General features: G+C 41.0%; 1 protein-coding gene across 4 annotated transcripts in view; it reads right to left on the bottom strand.

The window, feature by feature from the left end:
* The window catches only part of clcn2a (chloride channel, voltage-sensitive 2a), a 33,218-nt gene continuing 15,606 nt past the window's right edge, over positions 1-17,612 (bottom strand). The window contains exons 9-25 of one of the 4 annotated variants that reach the window (XM_073491415.1): positions 17,167-17,292; positions 16,870-16,954; positions 16,339-16,440; positions 15,311-15,395; positions 12,298-12,453; positions 12,138-12,207; positions 11,942-12,052; positions 11,221-11,434; positions 10,958-11,091; positions 9,109-9,332; positions 8,561-8,672; positions 8,403-8,449; positions 6,490-6,552; positions 5,901-5,939; positions 5,705-5,809; positions 3,994-4,080; positions 1-3,846 (exon numbers count right to left, since the gene is read on the bottom strand). In XM_073491415.1, the coding sequence (XP_073347516.1) occupies positions 3,325-3,846; positions 3,994-4,080; positions 5,705-5,809; positions 5,901-5,939; positions 6,490-6,552; positions 8,403-8,449; positions 8,561-8,672; positions 9,109-9,332; positions 10,958-11,091; positions 11,221-11,434; positions 11,942-12,052; positions 12,138-12,207; positions 12,298-12,453; positions 15,311-15,395; positions 16,339-16,440; positions 16,870-16,954; positions 17,167-17,292 (2,282 nt within the window). In that variant the 3' untranslated portion in view covers positions 1-3,324. Of the gene's footprint in view, positions 3,847-3,993; positions 4,081-5,704; positions 5,810-5,900; positions 5,940-6,489; positions 6,553-8,402; positions 8,450-8,560; positions 8,673-9,093; positions 9,333-10,957; positions 11,092-11,220; positions 11,435-11,941; positions 12,053-12,137; positions 12,208-12,297; positions 12,454-15,310; positions 15,414-16,338; positions 16,441-16,869; positions 16,955-17,166; positions 17,293-17,612 lie in introns of all 4 variants that reach the window. The other 3 variants (XM_073491411.1, XM_073491413.1, XM_073491414.1) reach the window with 3 other exon arrangements.

Raw genomic sequence — 17,612 nt, 5'->3', positions numbered from 1 at the left:
TAAAGGTGTTTTTGTTCTTTTTCAATTTTAATCATTCACTCATGTACAAAAACAATTTCATGTTCTCTGAAAAATAACAATGGCTGTCGGATCTCAAATGCATAATTCTCCTATGTACAGTAGCGTGTGCGCAGATCTCATCCGTGTATGTTCATATGTACAAAGCATATACAGGCCAGTGCCATATAAAGGGAGATACTACAGACTTATTGCTTAACTAGATACGCTGCAAATTAGCTTATACACTCTCTACATTTAACTCCTTATACGTTATCTTATATGGCGAGCACTACTTCACACTCTATATGCAAACAGAAAGTTAGGACGTTAATAAATCGTTGCACGAATGTTTTACACGGACCCAAAAAAATGAGCTGCGATGACGTCACGTAAGATTGAAATATGGCTCAAAAATCGTCGCATGAAGCTAAAATACTTACACCCATTTGAAGGTCGTAACGAGGACTCACACACACACACTTTGCTCTACGACAGTTTTTGGGTATCACTGTGCTTCAGACAGAAGTTACATTTCTCGACGTTGCATTAGAGGCCGGGCTGGATTAAGATACGTGTAACATATCACGGTGTTATTAATATCTACAGGCCGCATACACGTGTGCGCTTAAGTGTATGTGTGTGTGTATTTTGTGTGCTCTGTACAACTTCCTGCATCGTTCCTTTTCACTCTGAGCTCAAAGTGTTGTTCCTTTTATCATGCTAGAAACACGGTAAACACAGATAATTCACATAGCAGGAAAAATGTGGAGGCAGTTCAAGTGACAAGAACGACACGTCTACGTTTGCCCTTATTGAATCAGCCCCTATAAAGCCAAACAAGGCTACATGTGCAGGAAATTAATACTCATGGTAATTACAATGTGCTTCATCGTTATTTGGAGCCCTGTACTAAACTCGGTGGACCTTTGTAAGCTGCCTTTGTCGTCATGTGAACAGTTAATTGGGGATTTTGGGGGGCTGATATGACCCGACACAAATATTTAGTAGTCAAATAAAAAAAAAAGGAAAAAAAGGCTACTGATAACGACATGGACAAACTAGTGATGACGCTGTTGCTGTTATATCACCTTTTACTGCATTATTACTGTAAATTTATTGCATATCAGCCAACATATAACCAACACCACCGTGTCTTTTCTGGCCCTCGGATGTGTTAGTCCGGTGCTGGGGAATAGGTAGTTTAAATCGATAACATCATGTGCTCATTTGAATAATTTTCTCTGTTCTTCTGTGCTTTCTTCTCTGTTATTCACTCCCATTTCTGCCCCGTGTGACTTATCTCCCTCCTCGTAATGTTTGAAGTCGTGTTTACAGGATGTTCTTTTGGCAAAAAAAAGACTCTAATTATGTCGAAGAGTCTGAACCGGATTTGAGCAATGCAAGGAAAGTGTCAAAAAGTCTCTCTCGCTCTCTCTCTCTCTCTCTCGCACACAATCACACACACACATTTAAAAGATAAAGCTGGTGATATTCTGTATTTTTCTATATCATTAACAAATCCCATGAATGCTGCAATTTATTCGAGCTAAAAAAAAACGTATTTAAAACACACAAATGAACCACATCGTCGCACTGGTTGACATGTTCCTGAATATAGCCTGAAAGTAGATTCACTATTTTACCCTGTTTGAGTGACATGTTCATTCATCACAATGAATTTGGGCACTACATGGTGAATATCCCACAAACAAACTCCTGGTGCTGTAAAGTACTCGAGTCACCAAAGGCTGAGAGACAAATCCTCTATTTATTCTTGTCTGAGAAATATAAGCTTCAGTGTCCAGCTGTTTTTAATGAAAATATATTGATAAAATAATCTCACCTAAAGGTCCATTTAATAGCTGTTCTCAACCTTTCGATTATACCACATCATTTCAAACAAAATGGTTTAGTTTTAAAGGTCATTCTTGACCTTGGAGAACCTGCAGTTTCAGTTCAGCTTTCAGGCCAATAAAAAGCTCAAGCATCAACATCTGCAATTATCTGACAACTGAGAAAACCCAGTTGCGAAAATCAAAAGGTTGGCAGGTCAAGTTTCTGCAAACCGCTGATGCTTTCACATTTGTACATGTCAGACTACGTACAGTAATGACATTTCTACAAAACGTGTCTTATCACGTTCACATTACTTGTTTAAGACCTGACTTTAATATCAGGAGGTGGAGAGGACGCAAAGGCTAACTTTTAAACACTGGTGCTTTTTTATTCAGGTGCACCGACACGTAACACCTAGCTATACATTTTAATTAAAAAAGGTGCAGTATGTAAGAATTTTAGTTTAAAAAATTCAAAGATTAACTAAAATTATCAACAGAATGTAAAGAAACAACAGTTTTGATGTTATTTCCAAGATATTTTTCTATTGTGCGACAGGGATATCTACTGAAGTTAGCATGCTAACCACCTAGCCCCTAGCTACATTCTACCTAAAGAGGTGAAAGTCTGATAGTGAACAACACCAACAATCCCCCGGTGCTCCGTCAGTCAGCGAACAAGACCGCTAGCTACACGGTAAACTGAGCTTCCTTGCCAACGGAAGCTACAGTTAGCAGCAGCAGCAGTTAGCGGTTGCTCTGGTAATATGCTACCCCTATTTATTTGAATTGAACAGGTGGCCAATTCTTACATACTGCACCTTTAATTTCTTAACAAATTAAGTAAGTAAACTCAAAGTTGCAGCATATCCGTCATTTGCAGAAACATACTTTGCCGTTTCCTGTTTAAACTATACATTTATTTCTTGTTTTTCAAAGAGTACTCCACTGACTTATCTTTTTTATTCCATGACTTCTCCTTCCTTGTCAAAGCCTGGCGCCTAAATTACCTACAATGCAACTCACCCACTGCTTTGAGCAGAGATGAAGAGCTACAGAGGGCTGGTATGCTCTATTCTTTCTAACTCTACAACCCCAGATTTTTAAACTTATAGTTTTCACATATGCAGCACTACTTCCCAAGACTTCGACATGTAAAATCAGTGAGTTTATGTCTCCAACAGGAATGAATGAGCCTCAGACAGGAGAGGAAAGTGTTAAGAGACAAATCAATTGTTGTTTGTTTTTTTCATGGGATTTGTTGACAATAATAAAAATATCACATAAACATAACTTTGTCCTTTATCTACACACTTTATCCAGGCATCTGCACAGTAACACAATACTAAATGTCACAATCTCACTCGCTCACTCAGGCCACAACAACGTTAGAAACACGGGTATCTAGGCTGGACTTGGAGGTGAGAGTGACCTCTACAAATGTAAGAAACGTCAACATTCATGAGGCGACGGTATGGATCCCCTCTGATCATTCTGATTGGTCCTCAGTGTGGACGGGGCTACCCTCTCCCTCAGGTTCTGATAGGTCCTTGTTCGAAGACGGACTCCCCTGTTCTTCTTGCTCCATTGTTTGGTCCAGCTCAGGAGTTTGGGCAGGGAGGTCATAGTCACAGGCCAGCTCTGACTCCTCAGTGTGGGAGGGGCTGCAGTCAAAAGTAAACTCCGATTGGTCCTCCGTGAACGAGGGGCTTTCTTGGAGCACCAACTCCGACGACGGACTTGTGGTGTCGCCGGGGCTGGTTTCCAGCTGCAAAGTCGTTTTGTCCGAGAAGTTGACAGGGATCTCTTTGTACTGGAGATCTGGTTGTTCCTCCACGTCGGGAGGGTTGGGCTCCCGTGGCAATGAGAGCCCCCTGTGGCGGATGCACAGCTTGTGTAGTTCTGTTACTTCGGACACACTTGTGCTGTTCCCACAGTCACGGAAACTGGCCAACGGAGGGCGTACTTTAACTCCAGTCACTGTCACTGAGCCCTCTATGGCCTTACGCAGCTGGAGATAGAGCCACAGCCAGCAGGAAGAAAAGAGCAGAGCCAATGAAAGTGAAAAAAAAAAGAGATGAAAGGGATGGATTAATGATCATTTGAAGAAAATATTCTCATATCAGAAGCTTTACTGAAGGACAACATGCACGCTCACCTCTTTGAGAGAGACCACTCCGACCAGACGTCCCATGCTGGTAACGTAGGCGTGATCCAGACCCAGCAGAGAGAAGATAGTGTGGGTCTGTGGAGGAGGAGAGATGGGTCATGGCCTGGATACAGACTCAGGGAGGGGCTTCATTTGCATTTTGGATCATCGTTATGGAAAATGTCACACCAGGATCAGACATCATGATATTTTTGCCTTTAGAGATGGTCACTGTGAGGGCAAGCTACACGTTTGTCACCAACAAACCGTGAATGTAATCGTACTTTTATGAATGTAAATGGAACTGAAACGATTCAAGGTCACTCTGTGGTGAATGTCGCCTCTATCTACCCAGTTGGGAAAACGAGAGCGAGTGTGAGTTTGTCCCGATGTGCTGCTGTACCAGCGGGAGGCTTTAGATGAATTATAGCTGCGTTCACAACACATAAAGTCAGCTGCTTACTCACTGTCTATGACTGAAAAACCACCTATATTTTATGTTAACTAATGCAAAAAAACAACACTCAAAGCTTCAGCATAGTATGTCTTTGACCTTACAATATGATTATAACAAGCGCTTCACTTAAAGTACGCTCTGTGTGGGAAGCACACACTCATACATATCAAATGAGATCAGAACAGCTGATTTCAAGCAGACTGGGTCAATGATGCTGCTTAGAGCTGCTCGAAATCTCAAAATGCCAAGGACAGGTGCTTCAATGCTAGCTTTCTTATCTCCTTCAGCATAGGACACACTGGACCAATGAAAGTAAAGGGGATAAAGCCATCGCAACATTCGTTGGTGCAGTCCGATCCTCTTAGCACCGCAGTTGTCTTTTCCTAAGTCCTCATGGATTCTCCTTCACATCTTTCCTTCACCTCATAACTGTTTCCATTGAGTTCAGGGAAAAGTGTTTGTCTATTGTCCGGCATCATCCTGCAATTTCAGGTTGCTGCAACCGAACAACTGAAGGGTCGACGTCCCAAACAACATTGTTGAAGTCGTCAGAGAAGGTGAGAGAAGGCAAAATGATTTCAGACACGCTAGTCTGAATTTCAGGACATTGGTGGAATGTAACTAACTACATTTACTCAAGTACAATTTTGATGTACTTATAGCAGAACACTGAATTGTTGTAAAACAGAGGGAAATATTGTACTTTTTATTTCACTACTTTTCTCTGATAACTTTAGTTACTTTACAGATTTAGATCATATCATCAACAAATAAATTATAACGACGCATTTTTTAAAATTAGCTCCACTTTTCCCAGATTCAACATCAGAGTGATGTACACATTAATGCATCAATGATCATAATCCCGTAAAATAATATTCACTTTTCTGAAATGTGTAATTTTGTATAATGAGTGCTTTTACTTTTGTAAAATAGACTAATAATTTGCTTAAAACAGTGACTTTAAGTATTTTAACTACATGTAATGTCTATTACATGTAGTTCAATGTAAAGTGTCACATTTAGCACAAAGTTTTTCTATCATGTTGAGTCAGTGTTTAAAAAGGTTTTTGTATAACTGCATTAATTTAAATTTATTCACACTGCCTCAGCATGATAGAGAAACTTTGCATTAAATATGACACTTCACATTGAGTTTATCCCTTATAATCAGAAGGAACATCTACATTAAATTACTTAAATGTTTTAATCACTGTTTATTAATTGTATTTCAGTGTTCAGTTCTTTCTGTTGATATTGAACCTTATGCAGAGACGTTTGCTCCACCAGCTGGAAGGGGGCGGGATCAATCTTGCAGTTCTTGAAATCCACCGGCTCGTCGAGCTGCTGCTCCTCCCACTCCCCAATCTGCAACGAGACGGATGACACGGCCGCACACTCATAAACTCTGCATTTTAACACTCATTCTCGTATATTTCCTGTTCGGTGCGAGCCTCACCTCTGATGGAGTCATGCAATCCTCCACTTCAGAAGAGTCCTAAAAGACAAAATGGAGTCAGACATACATTTTCCTTCTACATATATAAAAACAAAGTAAGATTTTACACTAAAACTCCAGTTCGTACACTACACATACATAGTGTACCAACACGTACACAATGTAACCTAAAGAATCACTTATATGTAGAGTTTCTGAGGTAAAGGTGAGGGAAAAGTTTGGTTTATGGGTCAAACGCTTCACCTAATACCCAGAAACAACAACAGCAATCACAGCATTAACTTTAAGAATCAACCACCTTAAAAATCAAAAACACAAAACAAAGTCTCAAAAAACACAGGATCGCACAACCAAACACACAGAACATCACCAGCGGTTTATTGAGTCAAAGCTGATTAAACATTTCGTCTTAACACTGATGTTGAAAAGACAATTACACCTCTCTTACACACTTTCTCTCGCTCTCTCTGCAAAGCCACTCTAATGCTTCGGTTGGTGCACCACAAATATTTTGGTCCTGCGCTCACTACGTGCGTGTCGCAAGGCAACGGTTACTAAGCAACAGTCTCTAGGCGGCAGACAATCTTACCGCCATGGAGATCCTCACTCGTTTGGGCTTTCTTTTTTCAGGAGGAGCCGGACCAGCCGGGCTCTTCCAGGGGAGAGAAGGCATCAACACAGCACAACATTAACATAGCATCAGCGAAACTGGACAGTTTTACCCCCTTACATGGTGTCATGGCAACATTGGATCCCAGTCTGACTTCTGCTGGGAGAAGTCCCCGTGATGTGAGCACAATGTTGCTGAAAGGGTATAATTACTACACCACAGATGAAGGTGAGGGCACAAACTCTGCACGAGAAGCCCAATGCTTATACAGCATTGGATGGTAGATACACGGCCAGAACAAAAAGGTTTTTGAACACCTTATATTCGAACGTTTTAGTTAAGAAATTTTATCCTTTATGTTTTCCCTTGAATGTCCACTTAGGTAGCTTTAAGGCTGGAAAAAAATCATCTCATTCCTGCCTGTTCCACACCGTCTGACAGGAATATATACCATTAACACAGCTTGTTCCAGCGCTTCATTAAAGCTGCTCTGTAGAAGTGATTCCCAAACTGTTCCTGCAGCAGAGCCGTGGTTTTTGGTTTCCAGGAAAATAACTCAACAATTAAAACTGCCATGAAATTTTTGTTTAAACATTCATGACCCCTGAGGAGGAATTATAATAACTCTGTTGATCCTTTGATCTTTCATTTGGTGCAGGGGCCAAAACTTTTTCCCTTTGAAGGCAAAAACTTAACAGTGGGCCGCAGCAAGGACCTCTACTGTACTGATAAGATTCAAAATGCTGCGAGGATCCCAAGTTCCCTTCACTGACTGACTTCCGACAGGGCGTCACTTCCCTCCAGTGCTCAGATTATACAAATAATTAATAATTAGGGATATGTGCCGACATGAAAACGATTTTGGCAGTTGGAGATTATAATACAGAAAAAGATGCTTGGGATCATTTTAATTAATAACTTCAATTGAAGTTTCCCGTTTCTGTGCACTAATTTATCATTTTGGACCAGTGATTGCCAAAGCGTGGGCTGCAGCCACCTGGTTGGCCATGACGGCACTGCAGGTGGGACACGACAGGCCAATTAGAATATTTTTTTAATTTTCAAATTAATTTAAAGTTATAAATTACACTAAAACATGTATGATTAAATTATTTACATTTTATAAAGTGATCAGAACTTATAAAACAAGGGAGTTAAATGCATGTTATTCTTCATTTATCAGACCTATTTTTATGTGGTGTTTATAAATTGCTGTGTGTTTGTTGATGTGTGATTGACTCAATATTGCAATTGTTCAAAAAAAAAGGTGGGTTTAAGATAGTTTTGGCTTATGGAAGGAGTTTGGGAAACATGAGCTCTATGATCTTTAAAATATCTAAATCAAGAGCATCAATCCATCAAAAAGAAATTTGTTTCTACACAACTTCCCACAAATTGATCCCGACTTATCTAGTATCTTTATAAACGTTGGGATCTCCATAATCAGAATAAAGTTCTCTGGGTTTTGAACAATGTCTAGCTGCACAGCCACAAAGTTTTTGACCCAAAGACTGACCCGACAGTGCGTCAGCAATGTTTAAGAGGTTAAAGATAGACAAAACACACCGCATGACACCATCATGCATTGCGTAAAACTTAACCAAAGATGCTCAAATGTAGGATGTTCAAAAAGCGTTTGACTGGCAGTGAATGTGTTTTGTGGTGAGGGGGGCAATGACTCACAGAAGTTTTAAAACAAAAATCCACGACCACAGCGTGAGATCACACAGGAAATCCCTGCTGCCTGTGGGTGGATCCTGCCTGTCAGCAGGAGGAAGAGGAGGAGGACGGTATATGCGTGGACTCAGAGAGAGCACACACACCCACGCATACGATACGCGTCACATTCATACGGTACGCTTGCACCCACACATTTATTACATCCTTCTCACCTCCAGCAGCTCCTTGTCTTGGTCTGCACAGGAGAGAGTCTGAGAGCCTCGGGGAGAAAAAAGAGAGTCAATTTCTTTTTAATTTGGATTAGAAATGTGAATTTTTTCAATCAGTTTCTTTTCAGTATCCCATGCCTGTCTGTGTTTGAAGGACATACTGTTTGGTGTCTCTGTGTCGCTGATGGCGGACACAGTTTTCAAGGCCGATTTCAGAGGAAGCTGAACGTTGGACACCACTGGGCTGAAGGAGGAAGACTCCTCTGTGGAGATCTACATGGAAAATGTATTAACAGACAAAGCCAGACACAAGCGCGCGCACACACACACACACACACACACACACACACACACACACACACACACACGTACGCACACACACATTCACAGCAGATCCACAGAAAAGACAAATACGAACGAGCACATGCACATGAACGAACAGGACAGCACAGGTAAGGGCACAGACGACAGAGACACAGAGGACACGTGTTAATAGAAATCAAGAACATTTATACAAAATAGTTTGTCAATGCTTACAGAACCACGAGAGCTGACTAACACCTCCATCTGTGCCTTTACCTACTGCTACATGCTTCAAACATGCTGATCCACTTTTACTCTACTGCTACAACCCAACCCCAGCCAGACTTTGCCCCAGCCCAGCCCCTGCATGGCGCCCCCGGACGCCTCACACCTGTTGCGTGCTCACCAGGAAGCGGACCGCTTGGCGAGTGTTGGACGAGGCGTTGACGTGAGTGTGGGCGCAGGGGGAGCTGGGTGTGCTGTCGGTGGTCAGGCTGGGCAGGTGATCCTGGGTGCCGTTGTCTTGAGCCAGCTGGCGGAGGTACTCGAGCCTCCGCTTGCGGCCCAGCTGAAGAGAGAGCAGAGACTGGAGCTGCAGTCGCTCGATGGAGCCCAGCAGGATCATGGAGTCTGAGGGAGTGCAGAGAAAGAAAACAGGTAATGAGATAAAGAGACTAGCTTAAACTACTGCAGTGTAATAAACCTGTGCTTTGAATTAATTATAGTTGAAACTGTTAGAAAGGTGTTCATTCAAGTTTGTGGTGCTAATGTACTGAATTGTTTTATAGAAGTGTTTGTAATATCCAGTCTAAACTTATTGGTTTAATTACGGTGGAATAATATGGATCAGTCTTCATGAAGGTAGGATTTATTGCAGGATTGTTTTACTAAATTGAATTAATTCCAGCTACTGTAGGTGTACCCAATGATGTGGCAACGGATTGAACTGTAGATTTAAAATCATCATTTTCCTCAGAGATGTTTTTACATAATCCTGTCAGAAGAAATGAAGTCATTTTGGCTGATTTCAGTACAATAAAACTATTTAATCCTTTGTGCTCAATTGAGCTGCGCATTGTAACTGTCAAACTGTAAATACCACTTTGTTCAGGTGGGTTCATAAAAGTTCGACTGCTTGTGTTTTGACAACATTTAACCTTTGCTAATTTTGGCTTGCTTTTCAGAAGTATCATTTTTCTTTCTGGGGTAACACAGGTATTATAACAGCATAGCAACATTACAAACAACAAACAGCATAGCAACATTACAAACAACACCCGCTCTATTCCTGAATTCCTACAACACTGACACGATAGAAACTAGTTGAACCTCGCGACTTTTTCAGATCGATTCTTTTTCTTAGCCGGTGTTCCCACACCTTCTTAAACCTCAAAATCAATGACTTTTCAAGGGCTTTCCAGGCCCAATTACCTCAAATTCAACTACTCAACATGGCATAGACACAGATATGAGTTAATGACTGTTACATCACGGAGAATTTTATAACGAGAACCAGCGGCTCACAGACGACAATTAAAGAGAGAGAGAGAATTTCATGTGTGATCACTTCTCAGTTGTTCTCAGCGATGATAGAAAATGTCAGGAGACACGCAGACAGTGCAACATGGCATATTGACAAACATTTTGTCACAGCTGTATTTGTGACAAAAAGGCAGAATTCAAAGCTCCAAACTATACGGGCCGCATAACTGCTTACTGTTGCTCAGTATACTATTTGTTGTAGCGACTAGCTGCCGTCAGCAAGGAGCTGGACTATTTTCACATTTTACTCTATGAACTGAGGATTTATTTCGACCAAACCAGAGGTGATGTGGAAAGACAAACCATGACTTTGTTGGTGAGTTTTATTTAGTTTATGTTGAGTTTAAATGAAGTGTGTTTTACGGTGAGTTAATGATGTGAACAGTTTTATTTTCTTCTTAGAAAGGAAAGTAGATTTTTCTCTCTTGACATCTTGTGAGGTTTTTTTTTTTTTATTTATTAAACTAAGCAGCCAACTCCCCGCTTTATATATGCCCCACCTGAAACTACTGGGAGCTATCAGACTATCGCCTCTTGTGGTATACAGTGGTACCGTACCGTACAGTTTCCATTAAATAAACAAACAAACAAACAAACAAAATAAATAAATAAATACAAGCACTTTAAAGACCAATGTCTATTTCGGCCCATTTTTTCAAGCCCTGACCCCCCATACTCCTCAAATTCACCAACATTCGAGGAACCCAGCTTACCTCTGCCCTCAACCAGGGCCAACGTTTTGAGCTGACCAGTCAGCAGCATCTCCTGCAGCTCCCGATAGGAAGAGTTCAGAGTGATGAAGCGCACATCCCTGACCATGATGTCCTCCACACGGATATTATACTTCCTGAAACACGGAAGAGGGGAGAAAAAATATTGAGTTTAAACGAGGAGAAGGGTGAACAGGGTGACGAGGAAAAAAGAGGAGGGGCGAGATTTTTTTAAAAAGAGGCTAAATTATAAACAAAAAACTCACTCGTGATGGCCCATGCCCAGCTCAGGCAGATATGGAAGTTTCTTGATGCGGATGATGGAGTCGTACAGCGACGGCTGAAGCGACTGGGCCACGGCGTTGGCCAGGATCACAGCGATCATCACAGGCAGGATGTGGGAGATCTGACCAGTCAGCTCAAACACTATGACCGCTGTGGATACAGTGTGGGTGACTGCTCCAGACAACGCTGCAGCACCTGTGTAGGATGGAAGAGGATTTAAGAAAAATCTTCTTTCTGTCTAGTCTCTTTAAATCCATTCATATACAGCTAATAGAGGAGTGTATGTTTTAAAAATGAGACTTTTCAATATGTGATGTTAAATGCGCAAAGTGTGTGTTATTAATCAGAGGCGAGTTTACTGCCAGACAGCCGGTCCAAACAAGCTTTTCTCCGGGATGTCACTCTAATTCATTACATTTAACGCCGACCTGTCACACTAACCAGTGAGTCACGACCGGAGCAATTTTGTGTCCAACGATTTTATTTTTTTACCCTCAATTTTCATCAGTCACCTTCTATAAGCTGGTATGAAGTGATAAAAACGACTGCAGCTTTGCAGCGGCGTCAATTTCAATCACACGGCAGAGAGGGAAAGTGAAGAGTGGCCTGAAAATCGGTTATCGAGGCAAATTAGATACAAAATGGTGAATTTAAGTACAGTGCGTAAAAAAAAAAAAAGGAAGCAAATTCAGAGCCACTCACCAACTACAGCATAGCCACCAGGAACTATGGGATACACGCTGCCGTCAGCATGTATGCCATCAGGAAACATGGCCGCCATGATCTCTCCGACAAGTCTGCCAAATCCTGCGCCTGTCAGTCACACACAGAAACAGCACCGAGTTATTTCAAGGCTTTCTTACTCACTTAGAAAACATAGACATATTTAGAAATTCACCGATAAGAAAAACTGGCATGAAGGCCCCGCAGGGAACAGGCATGGTGGTAGCCACAGCAGACATCCAGAACTGAAAGAGAGAGGCGAGAAGTGTGTGACACATCTTTAACGTACTCAAATCACTCACACTGTGTAGACCTACAGTACGTGTAAAGCTTACCTTCATGATGATGAAGAGGATGAGCGTGATGAAGACGTTGACCTGGGGGTGCTTCCAGGCGTGGTGGTGGCTGATGTAGTCGAACTCTTCCGCCACGCCCTGACGGCACCACGTGCGGTTGTCGAACAGAGCGACCAGAGACTCGTGCTGCGTCAGCTGATGTGGTTGACACAAGAAAAATAGTTAGAGCACCTGAATGTTTCTTAGGATCCCCTCATACCTGACAGACCAGTTTAATAGGCTCACACAAGGTCAGAAGCAAAGGCGACATCTACTGGAAATGCTGCGTTTGATACTACTGGCTCATATGTCATAACTTTTATTTTTATTGCTATATAGTGTTGATAGTCTTCAGTGCATGCTATATTCAAAGAGAGAGCCAAGTTTCTTGAGCCATGGAGCCAGTACATTTACTCAAGTACTGTACTTAAATACAATTTTGAGGTACTTGTACTTGAATATTTCCATTTTCTGCTCCTTTTACTTCCACTCCACCACATTTTGGAGACAAATATTGCACTCCACTACATTCATTTGATAACTTCAGTTAGTAGTTACTTTGCAGAGTGACATGCTGCATTTTAAAATAAATGTACAAAAAACAAACAAAAAAGCAAAAAACAATGATTCTAATAATAAGAAATATGCAGAATATTGGCTCTGATCAACCCAGAGTATGTTAATATATGTATCATTTATTTGTACTTTTGATATTTAAGTATATTTAATATCAGATATTTAAAAATGTTTTAGTCAAGTCAAGATATCTTTACTTTTACTCAAGTATGACCAAGCTAGGATAGTGACAGAATATATGTAACGGGGTTACCTAATTAGGATACAACACAAAGGTAACTGTGTTCCAGTAAAGTTACAGAAAAAAAAGAATCTATTAGATTACAGATACATTTAGTAAAACGTGATTACTAACAGGATTATATATTAAAAACACTTCACGAGTGTCACACACACACTAAAACAAGTCATCTTTTCTTTTTTTCTTTTCTCTTGTCTCTGTTTGCACATGTTTACTAAGTAACAGAAAGTAATCAAGTTACATTACATTAACAATGTGATACCTGGATTACATTACTGACTAAATTTTTTAACAGGCAGGCTGTAACAAGTATATTTTTGGCCTTTTCATGGCTTTATTGACAGGACAGCTTAAGAGATGACATGAAATGAGATGACAGAGGGGGGATGACATGCAGCAAAGGGTCGCAGGTCGGACTCAAACGCTGGGCTGCTGCAGCGAGGACAAAGCCTCTGTACATGGGCTCGCATCCTCTACCAACTGAGCTACTGGGTGCCCTCGAAACACATCTTTAAAGTAACCCTCCCAACCCTGAGTATGACTTCTGGGAACACTTGCCGTGATGCATTGCCCACAATAATGTCTCCTTGTCTGTGACTTCCTTTGCACTCAAAATCTGTGAAGCCATTTTTGCTGTTGGAAATGTAGCTAGTTTTACAAACAAGAGAACAAGTTATGTTTCTGAGCAGCAGAACGCCCCCTGGCTACCCAGAGGCTAAATCAAAGCTAAAGCAGCTTCATACCAACCCTTCAGTGCAGAGAAGAACAGATTTTGCAGCAGTAAAACTCGACTTTCTTGGTTAATATAGTAGCACACACTGAAGAATGTATTCCTTTAATTACAATTACCATTAACACTGATTGGACATCCACATAAAGATTAGCAAAACTTCCCCTTTAATGATAGCATTAATAATACTGAGTGGAGTTTAATCTTTTTTGTGGAGTTAAATCTATTTCATAATGTGTTCACCGCACTCCATTCATACTCCATTTTAACTGGTAATTTGAGGTGTTAATGACTTTTAAATTCTTGATTTTCTAAAGTGGAAAAAAATCTGCTATCAGGCAAGTTTTTCATTGAATCGAGGGTCTGAGAACAGAAGATGTCGTTCACTGTACAGACTGTAAAGCCCACTGAGGCGATGTGATTGTGATTTTGGGCTGTATAAATAAAAATGATTCGATTAGGGTGAGATCATTCCACCTGCCTTTACAATAAAACTCCACTTGTTACAAATATTTTCTAGAAACAAATGTAACTTTTTTGATGCCGGTGCAGCAACATGTTTTATTCTCCATGAAGAGAGTCACTGTCTGAAAACAAAGACACCAGAGACGTGGCTTTCTTGTTTTCAGAGGCTCAAAGAGAAACTACACAGCTTGTTATGGAGGACAAAAACTATGTTCTCTGCATTTCTGCCTAAAAACAGTCAAACTATATTTCATTTCATTGCGTCAGTTGTTAAACTTTTTCATTGTCAGGATGATGCATCTGCAGGCATCTGAACCAGCAGCTTATTTCTTGGTTTTGGTTTTGGACATTACTACAGTACTGGATCCGCAAGTTTTGTATTTTAGAGCTGCAAAATTTAGCCAATTAATTGATCGTTTCAGTCATTTTTCAAGCAAAAATGACAAACATTTGCAGGCTCGAGGTTCTTAAATATGAAGATTTGCCGCTTTTCTTTGTCATTTAATCATAGTAAATGAGGAATCTTTGGGTTTTGGACTGTTGGTTGGATAAAAGAAGCAATTTAAGGATGTAAATTTTGGGCTCTGGGAAATTGTGATGATAATTTTTCACAATTTGTTTTGACATTTTATAGGCTATTCGACTAATCGTCAAAATAATCACCAAATAAATCAATAAAGACTATAATCGCTACTATAAAAAATGATTCTAACACTATGGCAATAAACATTACTTTTCTGCTGGTTGAAAATGTTGAAAAAAAGTGAGGGTAAAAAGAAAATATTTGTTTTTAATGTGAAGCTCCATCATCTACACACACGGTCTTTTGCTGAGAGAACCATATTAGGCAACATGACCACTTTTGAACAGTTTAAAGAGGAGCACAAAATGACTCACTCCATGACATCGACTCACACTTCATCTGAAATCACCATCAATCATCCCCTAACAGTGGAGGCATGCTTTCATACTGTCACAAGAGTGTAAAAGCATTTTCTCACCTGTCCAGCCATGAACTGCCCGAAGCCCGGAGGGAACGTGAGCGTGGAGACCAGCAGGGTGACAAGTGCGGGATACACCAGACGCCTGACAGGAAGAGAGGGACTGCGGGGTCATTAATGGGTGTGCCTGTCACACTGTATGTGCACACTGGATTTCTGGGTGTTAAGGAGGGAAGAACTATAAATAGCTCCCTGTGAAGTGTGAAACTGACCCAATTCATGCGAGGACTTCACCTAGATTTCCTCAACACTACATTAACATTGTGACATAAGACACCAATCTAATGTTAAATACAAGTTTAGGGGCACATTGTTTTACTTTTTAACCTTAAAATAATGGCCACAAAATCATTTTGATGGTACAGTGTCTTGTAATAGGGTGGATGGTGTCTCTGTCTCAGCCTATCACTTGTTTGTACACTATCTAACTTCAGTGAGAGGGTAGGATCAAAGCGTTACATACATGTTCACTTCAAGATACAAGTTTTGAACACATAACACTGTCATGACGTAATGAGTTTTGTTTGTAGTCAGCACCTACATTACATCTGACAAATGGTTGGTGTTGAAACTGTAGTCATATCAACAAATCCTGCTTGAGTGGGCTTTGGTTGCATGCAGCTAAACATTTCATGTGGAGAGAAAAGGAGGCGGACCGCAGTGACCGAATTGCAGTCTCTATCTGATGTCGATTTGGCTTTTAATTAGCTTTTTAAAAATGTATCTGGATTCATGTGCAGATAAATTAGGAGTTCTGTCAACTTCAACTCCATTCTTGCGTCTCAAGTTGCTAATCTGACTGTAAACGATGACCGGCGCACAGAGGAGGAAGTCCTGTGGTGCGTCTATTTGATGTTGGAAGTCGCAATTTCCGAGTCCCCAGTCGGCACTTTCAACTGGAGAAAAGTCAGATATCCGACTCGGAAGGTCGGATGCGCTTCACCAACGCCAATGTAGTGTTGAGGAAATATTTCCCAAAATGTCGGCCCACAGAGTGTTCAAGGTTGTGTGTAACATCAGACACTCACTTCCTCAGCAAGAACTTGTTTATCGTCTTCTGTTTCCTCATGCACTCTACGATCAGCCGGTTCAGATATACAAACAGGGCACCACCAAAACCGCAGGCAATCCTGCAAACAGACAAAGACATACATGTTTGTTCTGTTGAAGGTAAAATAGAAGAGAAACGCTGAAAAAGAACCACATGCCACTAAAACACACCTCCACTGTCTCTGGTTTAGTCAGTCCGAGGCTCTTTGACAGGAAGCCAACCAAAGTTAATTTATTGCCTTTCTCTATAAAAACGTTTTGGCATCAAACAAATCAAATTTGGCACGTGAGGATGTGGATACAGCCTCTACTTGTGATCGGCAGAGTAAAAAGTTAATTTCATGCCTTGTTCATTGAATACAAATCAACCTTCAGACTCTCAAAGGGAATGTGACTACAGAGAGTGAGAGAGAGAGGCTGAATGGGAGCTCAGATCTCTTCAGTAAATCAGGCGCCAAACTGCTCCGGGATCAGTTTAATGTGGCGTCGGTCCAGAGAGAGCCACTCACCCGAGGATGGCGAACGCTGGCAGCTCCTGAAGGTCAAACGGGAAGTCCAGGCGGAAACGTGTCTTAAAGAGAGCAGTGATGGTCTCTGAGGAAAAATAGGATTGTTCTCACTCTGGTTAAACTGTACAGCAACATTACACTGACTTGAAAGGGACAGGACACTAAGCACAAACTAAACATTTATACTGGTATACTGTACTCAGATATAGTATGCTTACAAATACTGAATCACCATCTAGACAACAGAAAAACACACAAAGAAAACTGTAATTGAAACACTGGAATAAGGACTTTTACCTTCCTCCTGGTTCCACACAGCCAACACTCTGAATATGAAGGCACTGAAGGTGGCGGCAAAGAAGCCCCTCCAGTAGTTCCTCACCGCAAAAAACGTTGAAGTGACCTCAATACTGAACAGCACCCCTGCAACACATAAACATCACAACTATAACTCGGAGACTTGGTTTAAAACAGACATTTCCTGGTCCAATATCGTAGCGAGTGCCAGTATGTAATGAATGAATGAATATCCACAGCAAAGTAGTTAAACCTGCAATATTCATACATTATATTATGCACACAATATTAACATTTCATCAGCTTTTAAGCCGATATAGCAAAATTGTCAGCCAACGCCTGCTCATTTAGACTTCCTGCAATTACAGAGGAACATCATGATTCGATCGGAGCCATGTTTGTGTCCACCTGAGAAATTTAAGCCCAATATTCACTGTCTTTTTGCT

Source organism: Pagrus major, chromosome 21, assembly GCF_040436345.1.
Source record: "Pagrus major chromosome 21, Pma_NU_1.0".
Taxonomy (NCBI): Eukaryota; Metazoa; Chordata; class Actinopteri; order Spariformes; family Sparidae; genus Pagrus; species Pagrus major.
This window is presented reverse-complemented; position numbering and strand designations above follow the sequence as displayed.